Source organism: Xyrauchen texanus, chromosome 3, assembly GCF_025860055.1.
Source record: "Xyrauchen texanus isolate HMW12.3.18 chromosome 3, RBS_HiC_50CHRs, whole genome shotgun sequence".
In the NCBI taxonomy this organism is placed as follows: Eukaryota; Metazoa; Chordata; class Actinopteri; order Cypriniformes; family Catostomidae; genus Xyrauchen; species Xyrauchen texanus.
The window spans coordinates 19,863,972-19,889,293 of NC_068278.1; the positions used below are offsets into that span (position 1 = coordinate 19,863,972).

The 25,322-nt window shown below is 40.8% G+C and overlaps 1 protein-coding gene across 1 annotated transcript; it reads right to left on the reverse strand.

The window, feature by feature from the left end:
* Positions 1 to 159: 159 nt before the first annotated feature.
* On the reverse strand, positions 160 to 25,322 carry LOC127622841 (thrombospondin-4-B-like). Its single transcript, XM_052096950.1, has 21 exons — positions 25,083 to 25,322; positions 23,603 to 23,800; positions 23,058 to 23,305; positions 21,626 to 21,776; positions 21,421 to 21,503; positions 20,527 to 20,581; positions 20,164 to 20,318; positions 19,247 to 19,384; positions 19,071 to 19,145; positions 18,665 to 18,844; positions 18,275 to 18,379; positions 18,078 to 18,185; positions 17,288 to 17,447; positions 16,167 to 16,285; positions 12,732 to 12,784; positions 12,465 to 12,646; positions 8,206 to 8,433; positions 3,337 to 3,533; positions 1,727 to 1,899; positions 1,478 to 1,617; positions 160 to 954 (listed from the first exon to the last, which is right to left on the reverse strand). Exons 1-21 carry the CDS (start codon positions 25,159 to 25,161, stop codon positions 911 to 913), a joined length of 2,871 nt encoding a protein of 956 aa, XP_051952910.1. The 5' UTR covers positions 25,162 to 25,322; the 3' UTR covers positions 160 to 910.

Here is a 25,322-nt window from a genome sequence, read left to right on the forward strand (position 1 = left end):
ATGGCAATTTTCCTCAAAATTCTTTTTGATTTTGTTATTTAGGCCAAGTATTTAATTGTTGCTTTTTTTCCAAGCTGCTTTTTTCCCCATATTTTCCTTGTGAATCATTGGTGCAGGTTTAAAGTATTGTGCGGGTTTAAAAGTGTTTGTCTGGATTAAACATGCTTTGCTTTATTTACAAATATGCTGAAAATGAGAGTTACAGTTATTGCAATATGAGCTTCATAGTAGATAGTCCATTCTAAAGATGACCATGGTGCTCATATTATTGCAAAAATGGAAACCTTGCGCTATGTGTTGTTCTCACTAATTTCGCATGGTCATCTTATCCTCCCAAAAATAACAAGTTTACAAAGAAGTACTTTCCTCATTTATATGCCTTGATCTTTGTTTATTTTAATTGCCCCATCATTTCAACATGTTCCATGCAGGGTCATATGAGCTAACTGTTACAGGATCAAACATGCATTGTTTTTGCCGGTTCTTTAAATAAAATAAATGGCAAATTAATAAAATGGTGTACAGTATGATTATTTTCCTCCTGAATTTTATTGGATGTTTATGTGTATGTAAAGTTTAATTTGTAGAAGTGAATTTAAAGGAAACAGCACTACTGAAACTCACTCTCTCCCGCCTACCATCACTTATCTAATAAAACATATTTACGCTGCAAATGAGTGATACCCACTGATCTATATAGACCCTATTTTCCTTACTGCAGGAGTGCGGCAGGAGTAAATACAGCAACTATAAAACTACATTTGATCTAGAATACAAATGTTAGTAAATGTTTTAGGTTTTAAGGGAGATAAGGGTACCCAAAACATCAGAGCTGCTCAGCAATTTGTGGTTGGAATGAAAACTTTTAAATGTGTTTGTACACATTTGCTGCTGTTTCCTCTTGGTTTCTTTACAGCTGGGCTCTATGCTCATTAAAGTCTTCAGGGATTGTATCTGTAAATGTTAAAAGATGTACATGAATTAATATATGCAATGAAATATATATTTTCTTACATTGCTATATATTGCTCCTCTTATTTTTAAAGGGACAGGTTACCCAAAAACTAAAACCTGTAAGACATTTATTCTTCTGTGGAACACCAAAGAAAGGTTTAGCAGAATGTCTGAGTTATTCTTTTCCATACAGTGAAAGTGGATAGGGGCTAGGAGCTCCAAAAATTACAAAAAGCATCATAAATGTAAGTACGAATGATTCATGCACTATAAGTCATTTCTTTTGAAGCAATATGATAGCTTTGTATGAGGAACAGACTAAAACTGTATTGTTATTCACTGAAAATCTGCCATGGTCACCATTTACTTTAATTGTATGGAAAAGAGCAGCTTGGATGTTGTGTTATAAGTAACTTTTTTGTGTTCCAAGAAATAAAGCAAGTCATATGGGTTTTGAACAAGAGTAAGTAAATGATGACAGAATTGTTATTTTTGGTGAACTATTCCTTTAAACTGTACTCACCGTTGCAGCGATATCTCAGGTTGGACCAGATTATGTTTTCCTGAGAGAAGCAGAACACCCCGAGACGGCCGCCTCTCATACTAGTGTCAATAACAACCCCAGAGTCCGCCACCAATACAGAACCTTCGTAGAACTTTACTCTGTGGCAAAAACAAACAAAAAAATTACTCCCTTTACTTACATGCAAATCCAGTTCAGTTTAAGTCTCCAGTTGTTATCCCTTTGTGATAGGTGCTTTAGATACATAACCTGATGTATCCCTCCTGAGGCCTGTGCTTCAGATTCCAGCGGTAGGACACCTTGTCCTTCCAGCCCACATTACGGGGGTCTTTCCACAGCAAACGCACCTGGTCATTTGTGTCTCCAGTGTGCCACAGAGAATTCCTCAGGAACTCCCCTGGACCTGTTTTAGATTTAACAGCCTAGAAATACACAGCCAAAAACAGTCATAATATATTAAAGGAATAGTTCGCCCGAATATGAAAATTCTGTCATAATTTACTTATTGTCATGTCGTTCCAAACCCGTATGACTTTCTTCAGTGGAATACAATAGGAGATGTTAGGCAGAATGTTAGTTACTGACAGACTCAGTCCCCAACAACTTTCAGTGTATTGGAAAGAGTAGCATCACCATTCTTCAGAATTTCTCCTTTTATGTCCCACAGAAGAAGGAAAGTCATACCACTTTGGAATGACTTGAGGATGAGTACATAATGACATAATTTTCATTTTTGTGTGGATTAACCTTTTATTTAACCCTTTTGTGAACTTCAGGAATTTTTTTCTTTTACATTTTAGTTTTTTCCATAATTTTGCCTGTGTTAATGCCAACAGCATACATTTTGCCATAGGTGTGTATTTTGGGGGGAATTGTGATATTTCAAACTCTGTTCCTAAAATACATCTATAACACACTGTGTACACAAAATAGTCACTCTCAGGACCTTAAGGACAAAAATGTCCCCATTGAAACCCATTAAACATTTAATATTTGATCCCAGTGCAAAATTCAATGATTATATGCTTTCATTCCGGAGCCCTGGCTTCAAAATTTAAATGTTTAATATTTTCCACCAGATGGCGCCATTTTTTCTCATGTTTAGTTTATGGAGGAAAAACATACTTATTTCCTTTTTTCTGTTTGCTGTATTATAAAGCACCACAGGCCAATTGAATAATTTATGCAGCTAAAATTGTGTGGGTGTGTTGGTATAGATGTCAGAGTGTGTTTTGTATGTGTGTGTTGAGAAATGTGTGTGTTTGTGTGTGTGTGTGTCTGTGTGTAAAAAAAGTTTTAAAAGGGTTAAAATCCTGAAAATAAATGTATATTTGGTAGTTATGATAAGGACTGATGTTGGTTAAAAAGTCAGTGAAAGTGGAAAATAATATTAATATATAATATTATTATGACAGTTTTTTGATGCAGACATTTTTGTCCTCTAAATTACTGAATATGAGGGTTTATTTTTATATCTGACACTGCACAAAAAATTATAATTGTTTTGTGTTTTTTTCCCCATTAAAAACAACAGTGGAATTATATAAACAAACTGGTGTTTAAAGGGTTAAAATTCTGAATAATAAATTAATGCAGTGAAAGTGGAAAATAATATTAATCTATAATATTATTATGGCAGTTTTTTAACGTGGACAAGGACACTGTGAGTAACTTTTTTTATTGACGCACAAGGGTTAAAGTGTGTATTTAGTTTAATTGAATGATAAAAATGTAGGTATTTTTGTATGCTTCATAGTTTAGTCAAAGCTACTTTTCCATGATTGCAGAGGTCTCAGCGGAGCAGCTTTAATGATAAAAGCACACACTGAACAACTAATAAAGATGAAGTGTGCTGAGACCTTAAGCTGAATGCCAGGCTCAGCCACGGCTCTAAAGGGTACCGCCTGCCAGTATGTCTGCTCTGTCTGCTTCCACATCACCACATAGAAGCTGGAGGAATCCTGGTAACCGAAGATGAAGCCTGCGTAATCATCATCAGTCAATGTATTCACATGGAAGGTGCCCTCAAAGTCCACACCACTGAATGCTGTGTATCCTGTATGGAGCAAAAAGAATGTGTAATAATTTGGTTCAAATATTAATGGTAATAAAGCTTCCAATCAAGATTTAGGTAAACATAATGTTATACAGAAATGTGAAGCTTATAATTTAATGAAATTAACTTACATTAATTGTTCAGTTAAAATGATGCTTCATACGAGCCGTAAAGTTTAAATTGGTATTTTTGTAGCCGACAACTAAATTGCCGGTATAACAGGGTTTATGGAGTTACATGGTCATGGCAACTAGAAAAAGTTAGTTAGGGTTAGTTAAGGTTAGTTAAATGTGGATTTTAACCCACTAAAGTCATGGTAACATGCATATAGTTTATGTATTGTGGCTATACTTTTGAAACAGTGAGTATTTCAACATTTACAGATTGACCCCATTCACTTACATTGTAAGTGCCTCGCTGTTACCCACAACGAGTCGAAATTTATTTGAGTAGAAATTTACACCACAAATGCTGTTGATTGGGCTTAACTTGTATTGAACCCTGAATATTCCTTCAAGTCACAAAAAATTGGACCAGTAAGAATTTCCATGCTGGTCCAGTTTGGTTTGTGTTAGCTTGATGATTGTCCAGCTAGTACAGTCATGCTGTTCACTGACAAAACTTAGCTGATGAAGCTGGTTGACCTGGATAGTCTTTTTGGTGAAGCTGGTTATGGACCATTGGAATGAAAAAAAATGCCCCAGTAATTATGTTTTTTTTTTTTTTTTTTTTGTATAACATCTGATTTAATTCTTAATATTCAATCTAAGCCTAGTTATACACATCATAAAATATTATTTGATGTTATTACAATTTTATGGGTAGGAGGATATACGTCTAGGTTACACATGTAACCTGATGGAGGGAACGAGACGGTGTGTCGAAGAAGCGACACTAGGGGTCTCTCTTGAGCGCCGAATATGCCTCTGATCTATGAAAAAAGGCCAATGAGAAGTAGGCAGACAGTATTTGCATACTGCATACATCACATGTGTGTCTGCCAGACCGAAATCCAGGCAAGTGTCGCTGACAGAGAACGCTTGCAGGTCCCCGACCCTCTTGATGGAGGCGAGCGCGATCAGCAGGGCATTCTTTAGAGAGAGGGCCCTGAGTCCAACTGATTATAGCGGCTCGAAGGGGGGTCTCTGAAGGCCCGAGAGGACCACTGAGAGATCCCAGGAGGGGAACAGGCTTGGCCGGGAAGGATTTAACCTCCGGGCGCCTCTTAGGAACCTGATGATTAAGTCATGCTTACCCAAAGACTTACCGTTTACTGCGTCGTGGTGGGCCGCGATAGCAGCAGCATACACCTTCAAGGTGGATGGGGACAGCCTCCTCTCCAGCCTCTCCTGCAGGAATAAGAGCATTGACCTAACTGCGCACCTCTGTGGGTCTTCAGCCCGGGAAGAGCACCAATACAAAAGTTCCACGTCAGGGCGTAAAGTTGCCTGGTAGAGGGGGCTCTGGCTTGGTTGATTGTGTCTACGATAGGTGGTAGACCAGTTAGATCTTCCGTGTCCTGACCAGGGGTCAGATGTGGAGGTTCCAGAGGTCTGGGTGCGGATGCCAGAGTGTGCCCCGACCCTGATAAAGAAGGTCTTTCCTCAGGGGAATTCGCCAAGTAGGGGCTGTCGCGAGGAGTACGAGGTCCGAGAACCAGGCCCGGGTGGGCCAGTAGGGAGCCACTAGGGTGACTTGCTCCTTGTCCTCCCTGACCTTGCGCAGCACCTGTGCAAGAAGGCTCACTGGGGGAAATGCGTACTTGCGCAGCCCCGAGGGCCAGCTGTGTGCCAGTGCGTCTGCCCCGAGGGGAGCCTCTGTTTGGGCATATCAGAGCGGGCAGTGGGAGGTCTCTTGGGAGGCAAACAGGTCTACCTGGGCCTTGCCGAATCGTTCCCAAATCAGCTGGACCGACTGGGGGTAAATTCTCCACTCTCCACCGGGCAAGCATTGGCCTGACAGCACGTCCGCTACCACATTGAGGTTGCCGAGGATGTGAGTGGCACGCAGCGACTTGAGTCGATTTATGTACGCTACCGAGGTGGTGCTGTCTGACTTGACTAGGACATGTTTTTCTCGAACTAACGGGAGAAACTTCTGCAGGGCAAAGAAAACAGTGAGCAACTCTAGGCAATTGATGTGCCAGTGCAGCGGGGCCCCTTTCCAACGGCCCGCGGCTGCGTGTCCGTTGCATGCGGCACCCCAACCCAATCTGGAGGCGTCGGTCGTGACCAGGACATGTCGGAACACCTGCTGCAAGGGCACACCTGCCCGCAGAAAGCAGAGGTCTGTCCAGGGTTTGAATGTTTGGCGACAGGCGGGGATGACCATCACACGGTGCTTGCTGCGGCGCTATGCTCGTCTCGGGACTCGAGTCTGATGTCAGTGCTGAAGCGGTCCATATGCCCCAGGAGCCTCTGGAAAAGTTTTAAATGGACCGCTGTGCGAGGCATTCCTGAAATGGACCCCGAGCTTGCTCTTTTCCCAGTTGACCTGAAGCCCCAAACGGCTGAGCTGCCTGAGTACCTGGTCTCTGTGAGCGCATAGTAACTCTCGGGAGTGGGCCAGAATGAGCCAGTCTTCGAGGTAATTGAGTATGCGGATGCTCCCTTTTCCGGCTTTCGGGCAAGGGCTGCCTTTGCGACTTTCGTGAAGACTTTGTTCTGATACTCCTGGCCATCGAACGCGAACCTTAGGAAGGGTCGGTGTCGAGGCAGAATTGAGACGTGGAAGTACGCGTCCTTCAGGTCTACCGCTGCGACCCAATCTAGATGCCAGAGGCAAGTTAAGATGTGTTTTTGCATGAATATTTTGAACGGGAGTTTGTGCAAAGTCCGGTTGAAAACTTGCAAGTCCAAGATCGGTAGTAAGCCGCCGCCTTTCTTGGGTACGATGAAGTAAGGGCTATAGAAATCCGTGTGCAGGGATTTGGCATGCTCGCCGTGTACTGCACTGGATGCCAGTGAAAGGGAGCGTAGGCCTGGCAAACTGAATTGCGTAACCAAGTCGGATGGTCCGGGCCAGCCAGCGTGATGGGTTGGGAAGTGAAAGCCACGCATCCAAGCTCTATGCTAGGGGCACCAAGGGGACGATTATTTTTTACGTACCCGGCAGGGCTTCGCAGTGGGGGAAGAGCAGGTAGTACGGAGTCGCGAGGCTCTGGTGCTGAGAAAGGACTCAAAGCACTTACCTTGCTCTGCACTCCCAGCAGGGGGCGGGTTATTGACTGAGGAGGAGGTCTGGTAGAGGTGTCCTCTGAACTCGACAGAACCGGCCGGCCGGGGAACAGTCGTGGGGCTGAGGGCGGAGGGTCCTCATCCAGCGTGCCGGGACTGTTGAGGTGTGGCGGCAGAGTGGCCGTGACAATGGCATTTGGACCATGAGTGTGGCCATTGCCTGCCCAAGTGACTGCGCTGTGACCTTCTTGGCTCTGAGGGCGAGGTCGGTCACTGAGCACAGTTCCTGCAGCACGTCGGGATCAGGGCTACCACCGTGCAGATCTTTAAGTGCCTTGGCCTGGTGGACTTGCAGGAGGGCCATGGCATGCAGGGCAGAAGTGTCATGACCGGTGGTGCTGTAGGCTTTGGCAGTCAGTGAAGATGGAGGGGAGCACAGGGCGACCCCGCCAGGTGGTAGAGTTCTCGGGGAACAGGTGGAGCGCAACCTGGGGTATCGCCATGTACCCGTGGACCACTCCGTCGTCGAGGGGTGCCCTCCATGAAGACGTCAGCTCATAATGCACTTCTGGGAAAAATGGGACCGGGAGGCGCAGTTGTGAGCACCGCGGAGACCCCAGGGCCAGTCGGGTGGTCCGAGGGGGCGTTTTCTGTTGAAAGTGAGCCGCGACTGCAACGTTGCCATGGTCATGCTATCGCAGTGAGAACATGAACATCCACAAATGCTGCCTCGGTGTGATTGTAGCCCAGACACACGATACAAGGCTCGCTTTGAAGCGGAGAGCACTCTACCGCATCCAGGAGCTACACAGGGGCGGAAAGGCATCTTTAAAAAGACGCGTCCTGAAAAGGACGTTCACCGCCGCTGTGTAAAGCTCTTTTAGAGGAAAATACTCTTTTACAGAGAAAATCACTCTTTTAAATAAACTCTAAAAAAAAGTTTTTTGCGCTGTTGAAGCACCAAGGGGCAAACTGCAGTGCCGTGCAGAGAAGGAGAAAAGCCACTGAAGTGCGCCGTAGATCCAACAGCAGGCAAAGCGTCAGAGGAAAATTTCTGAATGATCTCGACGTATTTCCCCGCTTTTATAGCCGTATGTCCGGGGGCAGGGTATGCAAATACTGTCTGCCTACCTCTCATTAACCTTTTTTCATAGATCAGAGGCATATTCGGCACTCAAGAGAGACCCCTAGTGTCGCTTCTTCGACACAACGTCGAAGTGAGTGACAGACGGGAACTGTATATTCTTAATAAAATATTTAGATTGAGAATTTAAGTTAAGGAATTTATTAAACTAGTATCTAAATAAAAGGATAGCACAGCATTTTTTTTCTATGTTTAGAAAAATATCACCCCTGAAAATCAAAGCCAAGGTGAAATTATTTCCCCCTCATGGAAAAGTTCATTTCTGACACTGTTATCAGCTATAATTGAGATTTTCTTTTTGTTTTTTCTTGTTTTTAATAGTTTTAGGGTTGGGTCAAACGTGCAGTCTTACCAACAGCAAGTCCTGGGTCACTGTTCATGGTTTGGACGATCTCCATACCCTGATTAAGAACAACCCAGTTGGGGTCAATCTGAGCATCACCCTCTGGATCCAGAACCACAGTCTGATAGGCCCTGAAGTCTGTCAGAGTGATCTCTGCATTCTCAGGACATGTGTCAATCCTGTCGATCACGTGATCTTTGTCAAAGTCTCCAGTGCAGTCGTCACCCACCCCATCATCTGTCAAAGAGGAAGAGAACAATAATTTTTCCAGATTAATCATCTGATTTGCCTTTTGATGGAGCACTTTTGAAATGGATTCTTTTATTTACTCACCCTCATGCTAACCCATATGAGTATGACTTTCTTTCTTCTGCTCTGGCAGGACACCAACAGAGATTTTTAGAAGAATATTTCAGCTCTGTAGGCCAACAATGCGGGTCTAAAACTTTGAAGCTCCAAAAAGAACATTAAGGCATCATAAAATGAATCTATAAGACTCCAGTGATTTCCTAGTGCTTGACACATGCGCAAAGCACTAGATGGCACTAGGTAGTGTTGCAAGCAATCTTGAAATCAATATAGCAAAGGAGAATACAGAAGTGAAATAGTGAAAAAGGAGTTTTGGTCTGATTTCACCCAAAATCAATTGGATTGTTTCAGAAGAAATTTATTAAACCACAGTAGTCTTTTGGATTACTTTTATGATGCCTTTTTGTGCTTTTTGGAATTTAAACGTTTGCATTGTTTAGACCTACAGAGCTGAAATATTCTCCTAAATAGTTTTGAAAAATCTTTGTGTTCTGCAGAAGAAAGAAAGTCATACACATCTGGAATGGCATGATGGTGAGAAAATTATGAGAGAATTTTAATTTTTGGGTGAACTGTCACTCTAATGTAATGAACTACACTCTGCTAAGACACCTGGCAAAAATGAATGATAACTGATTTCACAATACATCCATGTTTAGTTGGTTCAAATTAATTGTACAAATTACTAAATGTGATGTTAGTCCTGAGTTAAGCACCTTTTGTTTGCAGATGCCACTTGCTTTGATGCTTTGTTATCTAATGCACTGCAATTCATATATTTTTTGGGTACCACTGTATACTACAGGGTTTAACAATATAGTAGCTATTTAAAATATAGAGCAGAAATGTCTCGGTTACTGTTGTTACCTCCGTTCCCTGATGGAGGGAACGAGACATTGTGTCAATGAAGTGACACTAGTGGTCGCTCTTGGGAGAATTGGCAAGTGGAATTTGCATGCCAGTCCCCTGGACATACGGGTATAAAAGGAGATGGAATGCAATCACTCATTCAAGGACCTCTGCCCAAGGAAGATACGGTTTACCAACGGGGAAACCATTTTGTGGAAAATACATCACACAGGGTTACCTGCGGGTAACCAGTGCATGTGGAGCATCTACTCCAGTACAGGGCCTAGTTAACACACGTACTACGTTCTCTGAAAACTCGCCTGCCACAGGGCTAAGGAGGAAGGACATCCAGGGTCCACAACTTTCTGAACAGGACTGAGTAAAAAGTGCACATCTTCACCTCAGGGGAGGGGAAAGGCACTATGCGCAAGCGGTACACCCAGCCTGCTGTTCTGTAACTTACATGCTCGTAGCTGACAACCCATGGGAGGAGACCGACTCAACCCGGAGATTATAAAATATCGCCAAAGTTTTGGGTGTTGCCCAGTCTGCTGCTCTACAGATGTCTGCTAAAGTGGTGCCATTGGTCAGTCAAGGAGGCATCCACACTCCTAGTACAATATAGCGGCATGTCCTGGGCGTGATGTGCAAAAGGGATGGCGTCAATGACCCAGTGGGCGATCCTCTTTTTGGAGACAGCACTCCCTTTCCACTGTTCACCAAAGCAGACAAAGAGCTGCTCCTTAGCTTCTAAAGATCTGTGTGCAATCTAAATAGATGTGCAAAGCATGCACAGGACACAGCATTGGCAAGGCTGGGTCTGCCTCCTCCTAGGGCAGCGCTTGCAGGTTCAACACCTGATCCCTAAATGGGGTCGTGGGAACCTTGGGCACATAGCCAGGTCAGAGTCTCAGGATTATGTGAGAGTAACCCGAACCAAACTCCAGACACGTTTCGCTGACAGAGAACACCTGTAGCCCCCCTTCCCTCTTGATGGAAGTGAGCGCCGTCAGGAGGGCAGTCTTCAAAGATAGTGCCTTAAGCTCAGCTGACTCTAGGGCTCAAATGGAGCTCCCCATAGGCTGAGAAGGACCACAGAGAGGTCCCACGAGGGGATGAGACGCGATCTGGGGGGTTTAACCACCTTGCGCCTCTCAGAAACCTGAAGATAAAGTCATGCTTCCCTAAATACTTACCATCTACTCCATAGTGATGTGCCGATAAAGTGGCAACATACACCTTCAAGGTGGACGCATACTTGCATAGCCCCGGGGGCCAGCTATGTGCCAGCGTGTCTGTGCTGAGGGGAGCCTCGGTTAAGGCATACCAGAGCGGGCAATGGGAGGATTTCCGGGAAGCTAACAAGTCCACCTGTGCTTGACCGAATCGACTCCAAATCAGCAACCTGGGGGTGGAGTCTCCACTCTCTCCTGAGTGTGACCTGCCACGACAGCACTTGGCTGTGCTGTTGAGGTTGACCGGGATGTGAGTGGCTCGCAATGACTTGTGCGGGCGAGTTGCAACATTAGTCGCTGTGTTGAACCTGGGCGGGGGCCTGGCGAACTGAATCGAGTAGCCGAATCGCACAGTCCTGATCAGCCACTTCGACGGGTAGGGGAGCGCGAGCCATGCCCCCAAGCTCTGAGCGAGGGGGACCAAAGGAACAAACGCATCAGACGTACTGGCGAGTGGGGCCTTGAAACGGGGCAGAGACTGAGGTGCCAGTTGTGGCTGTGCCGAGTCCAGGGACATCAGAGCACTTACCTGGCTCCTTGTGCCCACCCCCGGCCCGGCCGGTAAGAAGTGGTCTGCTTACCAGCTCCCATATTGCAGGTTCCCGACTTCCTGGGCTGCAGAAGTGCACCGTGACTGACTGATCCACCTGGGGAATCGGAGAGTACCCCCTGGCTGCCCCACGGTCGAGGGTAGTGAGAGTGCAGGAGACCGTGAACCGTGAGAGGGCAGTAAAAGGTGCCCACCACGGTCTCGTGAGCACCTCATACACCTCCGGGAAGAAAGGATTGGGGCAGAGCATGGCCGTTAGCGGCACTCTGGCCCCAAGAATCAATCATCAAGTTCGGGGGGGAGTGGAGAATTCAATTCCCGCCCGACGCTCGCAGCTGCCTGGGCAAGCATGGTTGCCAGCACCGCATCAGCCTGTGACTGGGCTCCTGCACCCAAGGTGTCCATGTCCTCCGTGTCAGACAGGATGAGCCCGCTCTCCGATGCTGCTATTGACAACTCATCCTCTTCACGAGCCCTTAACTAAATCGCGAACCAGCCCTAAGATTGGCCCACGGTCTCATCCCAGAACTCGACCGGGGCATACGAGCGTGCTGGGGAATGGTAGGTCCAGTCAGAGAAGCTCCCATTGAGGTCCTTAAATCTCCCTCAGTACTAACCGAATCTGCCTCATACCCGTAGGTAGAAGGACTGAGGCGGGGAGCCACTGGGGTGGCTTTCCCTCTGACCAAAGAAAGCAGTGACTACAACGTTGCCATGGTCATGTTCTCACAATAAGGACATGAACCATCCACGAATGATGTCTCCACGTGGGTAGCACCCAGACACATGAGACAGTGATTATGGCCGTCAGAAGCGGAGAAATAGAGACTGCAACCAGGAATAATACACAAACGAAAGTCATCTTGAAAAAGATGCTTTCGTAGGTGCCACACTTTTAGAAGGAAATATATTATTTTAGAAGAAGAATATATACTCTTTTAGCTGCTGAAGCAAGAGGGGGAGAAGCCGCTGAAATGCGCCGTAAATCCAACAGCTTCAGTGGATTCAGAGGTGAATTCAGAGTATTTCAGCTTGCTGAACACACCCGCTCGGCTCCGAAGGAATCAGTGGTTGCATTCCTGTTGTACCCATATGTCCGGGGGAGTGGCATGCAAATTCCACATACCAACTCCTATTGGCCTTTTCTCAAAGATCAGAGGTGTTTGAGGCTCCCAAGAGCGACCCCTAGTGTCACTTCATCGACACAACATCGAGTGAGTGACAGAAGTGGAACTGATTAACCACAATTGACTGAATAGCTTGTGTTATGTCATTCTACTAAGCATTGTAGCCGCTGATTAAACTAAAGCATATGTGGTGCATACTGTTTTCATCCTTCTGGTCTATGTTAGACACCAGTCTACAGTTATCGTTATCATCCAAGATGCCATCGTTATCATCATCATCATCACACTCGTCCCCAAGCCCGTCCTTATCAGTGTCTAATTGAGAGCTGTTAATGATGTTGGGGCAGTTGTCTTTGGAGTTCTGGTGACCGTCTCCATCACTGGAACAAAAGGGTTTAATCCCAATAACTATTTTAATACTGACTGACCATCAAGGAAAAAAGCAAAGCAAACTCAATTGTGTACCTGTCAGTGTTTGTGTCACAAGTGTCTCCCACAAGATCATCATCGACATCAGACTGATTGAGAGAGAAAATAAGACAGGTTTAAACTAACAGACTAAACACACACACACACACACACACACACACACACATATATATATATATATATATATATATATATATATATATATATATATATATATATATATTATTTATTTAGAAAAACAAATATACACACACATACATACATACACATATTAATCATACTAACTATATTACACTACTCTCTCCATGCCCCACCAGAGAGCCCTCCAAAAACTCCAGGTACCTGCCCCATTTTCAGATAAACAAATCCAACCCGTCTTCCCGATGACACCTCCTCTTTAGCCAGCACCCTCCCCATCTCCGTGCACCACTCCGGATATATAGGCGCACCAGCTGACCTCCAACCCCTCAAAATAACCTGGTCACACAGGTCAAAAGCCAATTCTCTATATGACTATCCCCCACATCAATGATCACCCCATCGCCCAGAACACAAAGTCTGGGGCAAAACGAAACCCGAGTGCCTACCACATCAGACAAAAAATCCTGAACCTTCAACCAGAATTTTTGGATCTCAACACACCACCAAAAAACATGGGCCATGTCACATCCTCCAATTGGCATCGCCAGCAGGTTGGTGTGTCTTTAAGACCAAGCCTATACAATCTAGAGGGGGTCCAATAAAATCTGTGCAAAATTTTTAATTGCATAAGACACAGACTTAAAATTTTTAAGAATCATTGCCCACACCCCCTCCTCCAATAACAAGTTGAAGTCTTTCTCCCATACTCTTTTTTGAGAAGTTAAAGCTTCCTCCCCAGACTCTGAATTAACAGGGAGTAATACACTGATGCCTCATGAACTTTTCCAAAAGCAGTAATCACCACTTCCAGACCTGCTTTAGGGGTGTGTGTGCTACTCCCAATAACAGTACAATCAAACGATCAAACGATCTCAACACTCCACTCTCATATAGGTCACAGAGTGTAGTAACCCCCCTCTCAATCAATTCCGACCAGCAGAAGGGGACTTATCGATACACAATATTGGGTTCTGCCATATGCTTGAGGCAACATTTAAATAAATGTCTGATTTAAACATTCTGGACACATTTGTCCATACTGAGTGTACATACGAAATAACAATGTGTGACTTAACTTCTCCGATTAGTTTTATAGAGAGGCATTGCAAAAGTGAAATAGGAGCAAGAATTTCCTGTTCAATACCAAACCAGGGATTGGCTCTCTCAGGTGGAAGAGACCAATGAGCCAAATTTCTGAGACTGAACGCATAATAATAAAACAAACTCTTAGGAAGGCCTAGCCCAACTTTGTAACCAGCCTCTATAACTTATTGAAATGCAATCTGTGACGCTTATAATTCCAAAGGGAGGACGTCACAATGCTATCAAATTGCTTAAAAAAAGAGAGGGAGACATCTACAGGGAGATATTGTAGCAGGTAGTTCAATTTTGGAATACAACCTTCCCAATTATCGATAAATGTAATGAAGCCCATCTGCTCACATCGCTCAAAAACCTTTTTATTAACTAAATTAGACAAATTTGCTGGGATTAAAATATCCAAATACTTAATGCTCTGTTTGGGCCACTGGAAGGCGCCCAGCTAGAGAGCCGTTAATGGACAGTGCGCTGTCAGAGCCAAAGCTTCGGATTTAGACCAATTGAGAACTTAACCCTGAGAACTTGGGAAAGGAATTAATAATTCTGTGGAGGCAAGGCATAGATCTGGTAGGGTCAGAGACAAATAATAAAATATCATCTGCGTAAAGCAGAGGTTTATGCGCCACGCCTCCCGCCGTCACCCCTGGAAAATCACCCCTGGATAGAACTCTTTAAAGGCATTATTAATATCAATGGCTGAGGTAAAAATTTCACCACCAGCAGATTTCCCTGAGGGAATGTAGAAAAAGACTCTCTCTGCTTTATATATCTAGCTAAAAGCTTCCCTGCTTTTTCCCCAACGCAAAGTATGACTGTCTTGCCCTTAATAACCAAAACTCTGCTTTCCGTGACAAAATAGTGTTATTTCTGTATTTTAATCAAGTCAATTCTGAGGCCATCAGACAACATTCTGCACTTCAGCTCTGCTTTGGCACTTTTAATATTCTCTTCCAACTCCATGAGTTCTTGGGCTTTGGATTTTTTGGTAAATGAGGCATATTGTATGATCCGACAGTTAAGAACCACCTTAAGTGCCTCCCGTGCCATGCCCACAGAGGATCCTGAGGACCATTTGACCTCCATATAAACATTGATTTCAGTCTTTAACATTTGTTGGAAATCAGTATTTTGCAAATGGAATTCATTAAAGGGCCAACTATATGATTTCCGTATGTGGCAACACCTCTAAACTCACAAGGGCATGATCTGAGACTAAGATATTTCCAATTGAGCACTCAACAACAGATGAAATGATATAAAAACAAAATCTATGGTAGAATAAATCTTATGGACTGATGAAAAGAATGTATATGTCCCAGATGGGTTCAAAAGTCTCCAAATATCTGTAAGACCAAGATTTTTACACATCCTGTACAGCATCCATGTGTCTAGGGGGCTTACACACTTTTGCTTCACTGAGTCCATCAAAAGATTAAAGTATCCTCCCAATATTATAACATGTGGGGTGCCAAAGGCTTGCAACATCCCTTCAAGATCTTTCAAAAAGCCTTGATTATCAACGTTAGGTGCGTAAATATTAGCCAAAATCAACCTTTGCCCCTGAATTTCTGCTCAAACAATAATGACTTCCAAATGTATCTTTAATCTGTTTGACGTTTGAATTGTAGATATTTATTTTACAATACAATGACTCCCCTGCTTTTACTTGAGTCAGCACTAAAGAAGACATGTCCACCCCAAATATTTCAGCTTCCTGCAGAGAAAGGTGCGTTTCTTGAAGAAACACAATATCATATTCCTAACGCTTAAGAAGCGAAATAACCATACTTCTTTTTATGGGATGCCCCAACCCATTCACATTTCATGTGGAGAGAGACAATCTGCTCATATTAACATTTGACATTTTGATATTATGAAATAATTACATATTAGAAAAAATTTATTGTGTGTCAAAAACAAGATTATACAGACCACCATCCCAATTACTGCAACAATAAAATCCCGAACCAAACAAACAGAAAAAAGAAAAACATGTGTATTAACCCTGCGCAATGCACCGCCAACCGGCATCAATCCCCCTAAACTCAAAATGTCCATGTATGCCTACGAGAACCCCCGCAACAACTTTGCCATCTGATTTCTCAAATTTGCCTCACAAATTAGTGAATGAATTTAATAGTTGGATCACACTCACAATTTACACACTTTAATTTACACTCAAAAATACTCAAAGAATTAATTGGCATTGGTAAGGAAGTTGTTTGACACCTGGTTGGGGTTTGCGACCTCAGGGCAGCTGTCACATGCATCACCCACGCCATCGTTATCTTTGTCCTTCTGGTCAGGGTTGGGAACCTTCTGGCAGTTATCCAGAATGTTCTTCAAACCTATCAAAAGGAGCATAAAGTACCTGGAGGCATTCAGAGTATAAAATAAAGCACCATCAGTAAGGTAAAGGAAAATCAAATAGCAAGATTTACAGTGGAGTACTGTTTAAAATGTCAGTAAATGGAGCAAATGTACTGATGTGATTTGAAGTTGAGTATTGTGATGTCTTTATGTGGTGTTTGTTGGATTATGTCACAAGGTGGCAGTGTGTCGGAAAGACATCTGTGGAATAGTTTCCTCTGGTCAGCAGCTTTTGGCCCGCCTTCTCAATGGAAATGTGGTTGCTCGAAGGAGACATGAGCAAGCCTTAAAATATCAGGTCAAGTGTCTGGATTTTTGCCTTCATTAACAGACTGTAAATGTCAAACCCTTCCTGGGCTCGCTTTTACACTTTTCAGACTGGAACAAACAAGTGTCCATTTGAAAGTAAAGGATCAGTGTGTTGCCTTAGGTGCTGTTAATACCGCTATAGGTCACGTCAGTTTTACATGACCTGAGCTTGCAAAAGAAGTCTCTAATTTGAGCTTTAAAAACAGAAGCTTCTGTTTCTCCTCTTAAAATTACCTAGGCAGGAAAATGAAGATAAAAAAAAAAAAAACAGGCCCAAAGGGTGAAGACGACATTTTAAAACAACACACCATGACTGCGACTGACTTGGTCATTTAGTAGCCAGATGGCATGGAAAGTGTCAGTGGAAATTGAAAAAATGTGTGGAAAGTGTGAAGAAGTCCATCAACATAAGATTAAAGAAATTAATAGGGATGTCCCGATAATTGTTTTTTGGAATACGAGTATGAGTACCCTTTACTTATTTTTTTGGTACTCCCCGATACCGAGTCTGATACCTGTTTTTGATTTATTTTATTTTAGTTTTAATTTTATCCTCAAAATGAAGTTTAAATGCATTCATTAAAACTTTAATCAAATTAAAATATAACAATTAATTTTCAACATAATATTGTATAATTGTTTTTAGCAAATGAAGCGCGTTTAGAAATTACCATCTCCATCAATGTCATCATCACAGGCATCTCCAAGTCCATCCTTGTCTGTGTCATGCTGGTCTGGGTTCTCCACACGTATGCAGTTATCACAAGCGTCACCATGAAGATCTTTATCACTGTTTTTCTGGTCTATGTTAGGTGTCAACCAGCAGTTGTCCTGTGGGAATACATAGCTATTATGTGTAGTTGGACTAGAGGCATTCTAAGAGTGCTGATATTTCTTAGAACATCTAGAAACTTTTAACTGTTTGTATCACTCCACTTATCTTGTTTGCAGCATTCCAGACAGGCAACAAATTATTTTCATTGGAGGAGCAAAAATAACTGGCCATATTGTGTCTGAAAAAGTTACTTGAAATTCATTTCTTGTTTATGGCACATTAAAAGTGTCTACAGCTGAATCAGCCATGCTGATATTCAGTACAACAGCACTTTTGCTGATTTTGCTTGAGGGGATTATTCAGGCAGAAATTTTTATTCTGTCATCATTTATTCAGCCTCATGTTGTTCCAAACTTGCATGAATTTCTTTAGCCCATGGAACAGAAAAGAAGACGTTATGTCGAAAGTTAACCCCAGTCACCATTCACTTTCATTATGTTTATTTTTCATGAAAGTACAATGAAAATGAATGGTGACGGAGACTGAATATTATGCATAACATTTCCTTTTGTGTTCCACAGAAAAGAGAAAGTCATACAGGTTTGGAAAAACATGAGGGTGAGTAAATAATTACAGATATATTATTTTTGGGCAAACTACCCCATTAAACTATGTCTGCCCTGTACCTGATCATTGACGATGCCATCACTATCTGCATCCTCATCACAAGCGTCTCCTTTTCCATCTCTGTCAGCGTCTTCTTGGCCCGAGTTGGGAACAAATACACAGTTATCCTGAAATCAAAAGGTAAGATGCACTTAAAACTTCAATCTTAATTTAAAATCTCTGTATAGATATACAGATCAGGTCACATGGATATCACCTTCTTGCAGATTGCATCTCTGCATTGAAGTTTGCTATCTGGATAGGCATCAATATCCGTGTCCTTTCCACAGACATAGCCGTTTCCTGCCCAGCCAATGGTGCACTAAAATAACAAGATGAAACATGTCAGCTATAACCTACAGTAAATTAGACATGTGAATGAGTGATTTCTGCCATAGCGTTATTGACAACTTAAAAACTTAATTAGCAATGCTTTATTTCCGGAAGTTTCTTTCAAAATCTACTTTGCTCAAAAATCTAGTTTGAATGGGAATTTCTGACAGGATACACCTATAGGTGCTTGGAATGCAATAGAATACTTTATAAGCAGCTAAAAGTTCTTGAACTGCAGTGAAACCATCTTTGTGAATACTGATTGGTGTCTTACCGCACAGCTTATACTCCCGTCTCTTTCCACCACACATTCTGCATTGATGTCACAAGGATTTGGCTGCCCGTTAGCACACAGCCTGTCAGTTAAAGGAGCAGGTCCTGGGCCAATACTTCTGCAGCCACTTCCCTGATCACCCATGAATCCAGTCTTGCAGTTCCCACAGTGGAATGCACCCTACAAGAAAGAAACTCTTTAAAGAGAAATACTATATGTACTTTACCTTGTGTCATTTTCCTTTGACCATTTAAATTAGTATTGCATTGCATTGTATTTTATATATAAAATAGTATTGTACTGGGATAGGTTTAGGTTCAGGGTCAGGGTCAGGGTTAAGGTTTTGGGTAAGGGTTAGTGTAACCTCAGCAGAATGCTGGATTGGTATTGTATTGAGGGATCTTACCACAGTGTTATGGCAGTATGAATTAGGTGTGCAACCACCATTATCGACCTGGCACTCATCAATATCTTTACAGATCTGAAAATGGATCAGTCTGGTGTTAATTAATGGAGATTATATACTGTATAAATGAATCAATTATAAATGCAAAACATTGTGTAGTTGTCCCAAATACACACTTGCTTGTTTGACTTAGCATAGTCAATGCCCACACCCTGGATCTCTGGACCAGTGAACCCGCGAGGACAATTCTGACATCTGAACCCTGGCGCAGTGTTAATACACCGGACACCAGGGAAACATGGGTTGAATAGGCACTGCAATTCATCAAATTAGAAATTACATTGTGCATTAACCAATATTCAGTGCTGGGTAATAGATTACATGTGATAGGGATTACGTAATCAAATTACAATAATCAAGTACTTGAAATTAGTTATATCACATTTTAAAATCCTCATAATCAGATTAGAGTGACTTTTTTAGGGACTGCATATTTACACAAAATTACTAATTAGTAATTGCAAATTACTAATTATTTCACAAAAAATTTAATCAGATTACTTTACTAATTACTTCATTTAAAAGTAATTACATTTCAAATTACATACTGATTACTTTACTTTAAAGTTGCTTTCTTCCTTCATTGTTACATGCAAGTCATACACTCAGCATCTCACATTTCTCAATGACTTCTTATGGGGCCATAAATCATGTATTCTAGTCAGTAACTGTAATATTATTACAAGAATTTAAAATGTAATGCACTGCACTACTTTTTTGACTAAAAGTAATTAGATTACAGAAATGAATTAACTGGATGACACCCAACACTGAACGCATGTGACATCAAATAAACAAGATTTAAATCAGAAGTAATCCGATTATATAACCTATACCATGTAAACCAAGTGATTACATTATTGATTAAAATTGTATTGTAATCTTTATTGTTTATTTATTTTGTTGATATCATTGTATTTTGAAATCAACACCCATTTACAATTTGGCTTAGTTTAAGTTGTTTATGTGTTTAAATTTGAGTTCGTTCTTTTAGAAGCAAACAATAAAAATAAATCAAAATCTTAATTCTAACCTCATCAATATCATCACATTGGACTCCATTTCCAGTGTAGCCCTCAGGACAGGGTGCACACTCCACACCATCAGCTGTTTCAATACACATGTCTGTCTTAAAACAGACTCCTGGTCCACACTTGGACCCTTTTTTATTTTCTGGTCCACCCTTACCTATTGAATTTGAATATGAAAAGAATAGTTTACTTGTTTAATAATTTCAGAATCCTCATTAAAAGCTTCTACTAACTGCATAATAGAGCACTGACACAATATTTAGGATAATTGCAAATATTTTTGCTTTATTGCCATACAGTTTATATTAACTCTAAGTTATAGTATGGTAAATATAGTTATAGTAACTCTTTAAGAAGAATTTTACCATCGCATGGAACACACTCCAAGACAGTCTTTTTCAGGTCAGCAGTCTCTTGGATCTATTATGACAACATATGTTCATTATAATTCTCATAAAAGCAAAACAAATAATAGTAAACACAAAAGTGAAAATTCTGTCATTATTTACTCTTCCTCATGTCATTTTAAATCCATATCCCTTCTCAAACAAAGCTATCATATAACTTCAGAAGACTTGGAAGATACAAATTATATTAAGTGGTCATATGCACCACTTCTATGATACTTTTATTTCCTTTATGAAGCTTTAAAGGAATAGCTTCACCCAAAAATGAAAGTAAAATAATTTACTCGCCCTCATGCCATTCCAGATGTGCATGACTGTCTTTCTTCAGCTGAACACAAAAAAATATTTTTAGAGGAATATCCTCTTGTCCTGTTTTAATATAAAGTCTTCTCCCTGACCAGTAGGTGGCGATTAGCGAGTAGAATGCCAATCGGCAAAAAAAACAAAAAGGGGGGAAAAAGAAACAATAAGAACTCTTAGGAAAAAAGAGTGCTTAGAAGGGCTGTTTGAAAGTGAAGGTTTATAGTAAAAAAAAAAGACAGAAAAGACTAATATTGATATGGATTACTTTTATGCTGCTTTTATGTGCTTTTTGAGCTTCAGATCTTAGGACCCTGTTGACTTGCATTGTATGAGCCACCAGAACTGAGATATTTTTCTAGTAATCTTTGTTTGTGTTCTGCAGAAGAAAGAAAATCATACACATCTGGGATGTCATGAGGGGAGTGAATGATGAGTCAATTTTACTATTTGGGTGACCAATCCCTTTAAAGCTTGAGTCTCCAGTGGGCGAGTAAATAATGAGAGAACTATTGTGAACTATTTAAGGAACTGTTTCAAAGTCAACCTTACCTGCTGATCAACCTTCTCTTTCAGCTCTTGGATCATCTGCATAAGCTCAATCATTGGACCAGCTTCCCTCTTTGAGGTTGTTCCTGCATATATTTAGCATAAAGATTACCTCTGGGGTATTTTCCATATGAGCACAACAAATATCGCATCAATAACAAGACTATTGACAAATGGATAAAATCAGAAAGAGAAACATCATCCTCACCAAGTAACTGCAATGATTCCCTCTGTTCCTGGGGATCTTTGTATTTTATCTGTTCATTCTGTGCAATCGGCTCTGGGGTGCTACAGTCCTGAAGCTCCACAACATTTTCAATTGACTCATCGAGCACAAGTTTGAGGTCTGACAGCTTATCCTGTCACATGGGTACAAGTTTATTCATCAGTTCATTATATAGGACATCTATGTATGCATACAGAGGCCTCAAAATTGATTTTGTCATTTTGAGACATTGTCTTAATTCAAGACAAAAAGTTTGCAGTTTCTCAAACGTTAGTGGAACATGTTCATAATTAATACAATGAACTACAACTGTGGTTAATCTGGGAGGGCTTCTGTTTAAAGGACATTTGACCACACTTAGAACATTTAGTTAAACGTAATTGCAAACATGGCACAAAAAAGTAAAGTGAGTTCTGAAAAAAAATGAAGCTCAAGCATTATTTGTTTGCAGATGCCAAATGTTTTGTTATCCATTGCAATGACATTTACACTTTTAAAAAACATTACTTAAAGCAGAAGTTCACCCAAAAATGAAAATGCTGTCATAATTAACCCATGCTCAAGTTGTTCCAAACCCACATGACTTTCAGTCTTCTGTGGAACACAAAAGGAGATGTGAGGAAGAATAACAACCTCATTATTCATTATTCATTTTCATTATAAAGAGAAAACAAAATGATGCAAGACTGGCTATTATCTCCTTTAAAGGTGTCATGACATGTGGAATCAAATATTCCTTGATTTTTTTTTTACATATAAGGAGTCATTTTACTATAAAACATAATGTGAGTTTCAGAACTCAAAACTTCCTCCTCACTGCAAAAAGAGCATTTGTTGAAACTAAGCTGCCAAAACGACTCATTCTCTACTTCCTCCACATTTTGATGTCACATTTGCATTTGACCACCTCCACAGCAACACATTAATGCCTGCTTTACCTTTAATCACTTTCATAGCCCCTCTCGGTTGCGGTGAGCAGTTAGATGGCAAGAAGAGAGAGTAGGTCAGTCAAGAACAGAGACCCAATCATAAAAGTGGGCATGCACTGTCAATTCTTAAAGGAAAGGCAGCACTAAAACTGAGCGTTTCAGAGGGTCAGAATAAGGGTTGCAAATGAAAATGTTCTACAATTATATGACTGTTTATGTGCTAACAACTTTACTGATATCATAAGTCAACCTCAAGGAAAATATTTAAATAATACAAAAGGCATTTCATGACCCCTTTAACATTCCACAGAAGAGAGAAAGTCATATTGATTGGAACAACATGAGGGTGAGTAAATTGATGACAGAATTTCATATATGGGTGAACTATCCCTTTAAACGTATCCCAATACTTTTAAGGGCCACTGTCTCTAAAAGAAACACTCATTAGAATAATGATGATATTTGTTCAGCTATCTTGTTTTAACCTGGGCTGAGGTTGGCAAGGTCTTTAGTGTCACTCGTTTTGGGCCTGGGGGCAGTGTTTTGAAGGCCATCGGCACATCCTGCACTCTCTCCACTAGTCTGCAGTCCACATATAGTGCTGTGGAGGGGGTGCCCTGCTGCAGTCCACTGAAGTGGAGCAATATGTGGTGTTGTTGACCATCCGCCAGTGACACTTTATGGAAATTGGTTGATCCCGTCTTTCCATTGCTTTTCAGATATTTCATTGTGACTATCAAAGAAAGTGCAAGAGAAATATTTCGAGTACATGGGTAGTTGACATGAAATACTTTTGGAAAGTTTTATACAACATTTTTATACAACAAGTTTATATTAGCATTTATACTCAATCTGTAACCATAAAAAAAAAAAAAAAAAAATTGAAAAGAAAATCTTGATATTGATTTAAAAAATTCTGTCATGAAATGTATATATTTTCACTTATTATCTGTTGATTGTTAAGCATATTCTTTACTTGAGACATGAAAATCTCATTGCATATGGGCCACTGAGCTCTGATTAAACAAACCTCTGTTGTGTTTTTCCAGAACACTCAACTCAAAATAGTCAGTGTTATCTGCAGCATTAAAGATGCGGAAGACCCGTGTTGGACCTCTGTTCTGCAGCTTTAGGGTTGCGAGGATAAAAACGTTGTCCATGTTCTTTGCTTGTATTCCTCCTTGCAAAAGCTCAGGTAAGCAATCCGGTGACACCAGGAGATCATAAACTGCAATATTTACATGTTCAGTTGCATTTTTATCAAACAGATTTGTTTCAGGAATTGACTTAAGATAATTTCTGATGCATTTATGTAATACATGACATTGAACTATTCTGCAGTTCTGAAGTTTGCTTTCAGAAAGACACATGAAAGCAACTAAAAAGGTCATTGGCAGATTGACCTCAGATTAGTGAACAATTTTATAGGGTTCAGCTTCACAGTTGCTAATTCCACTGCATGCTGGGATTACGTTTTTAAAATACAAAATATAAGTAACTGTATTCTACTACAGTTACAATTTAAATAATTAGTAATTAGAATACAGTTACATTCAAAAAGTATTTTGATTACTGAAGAGATTACTTTGTGTTTTATTGTCATTTGTTAAATTTAATATTTAGTCCTTTCAGATGGAAAACATTTATACATATAAATGATGCGATCCAAAGTGCATTTTAACAGTAGTGAAACACTTTCTTATGATGTGTTACATTCATACGAGCAGACAGAGAAATACGTTTTAAGTAAGTTTGGAGCAGAAGAAATAGAAATAAAACTTATGTCAGCTTTATGCTAAGCTAAAATGCTATTTCTATCCATTTTATATGCACGTTACCAGGCATCATATTTTTTTATCAAGAAAATTCACGTTGGATCATAATAATTTTTTTTCTAGTAAGACCTTTGATATCAGGTCAAAAATCGTATACTTAATTATAATTTTTGGATTGCTTTCCTGTACAAATCTCCAAAAATCCTTAAAATAAGATCAATTTGATTTATCTTGTTTTATAAGCAACACTGCATAGGATATTTAGGTTTTTAAGAGAATGAATTTTTAAAGTTTTTATAGTCAAAACAAGTGAAAAATCTACCAGTGCTGAAGAAGTAATCCAAAGTATTTAGAATACATTACTGACCTTGAGTAATCTAATGGAATACATTTTACAACATGTAATCTGTAATCTGTAGTGGAATACATTTCAAAAGTAACCCTCCCAACCCTGTCTGTGGGATTTCCAAAGAACTTATGACATTTTTGTAGTAATTATTGTGTTTTCGAGCACACGCATATTTTTCTTTTAATCAGAAATTATAGTACATATCCTTTTATCCACATTTCAACAAAGAAGATAAAGATATACGCATACAATATAGTAATACACCTTTGAGAAAATCTTGAGTTTAAATAAGCAATGCAATAGTTTATTAATAAATCAATGCTGTTAATATTCAAAAGATGTGCTATTTATTACAGGCAACTGCTAAATATAATTTAAGGACTTACCAATTCCTTGAGCCTTCACTGTTACAAGGAACTGTAAAATGAACTGTAAACTGATTATAATTCTTGTCCACACACCCATTGTGAATTATTTTTGTTGTATCACAAATCCAACTAAAGTGCTCCAGCACAAATATTTCTATGACCTCTGATAGCCGTCAGAACAAAACTGCTTTTCCCCTGGACTGGACTGCAGCCCTGCATACGAATGAGAACCAGACTGGTGCTCCAGTGATTTATGCT

What these genes read in the sequence shown, in the direction of transcription:
- LOC127622841 (XM_052096950.1), bottom strand. Translation starts at nt 25,161, where the DNA reads ATGGGTGTGTGGACAAGAATTATAATCAGTTTACAGTTCATTTTACAG. An exon ending in GAGATGCAATCTGCAAGAAG is followed by an intron (nt 18,186 to 18,274) that starts GTGATATCCATG and finishes TTTTGATTTCAG; the next exon opens with GATAACTGTGTATTTGTTCC. An exon ending in CCTGAGATATCGCTGCAACG is followed by an intron (nt 955 to 1,477) that starts GTGAGTACAGTT and finishes TAACATTTACAG; the next exon opens with ATACAATCCCTGAAGACTTT.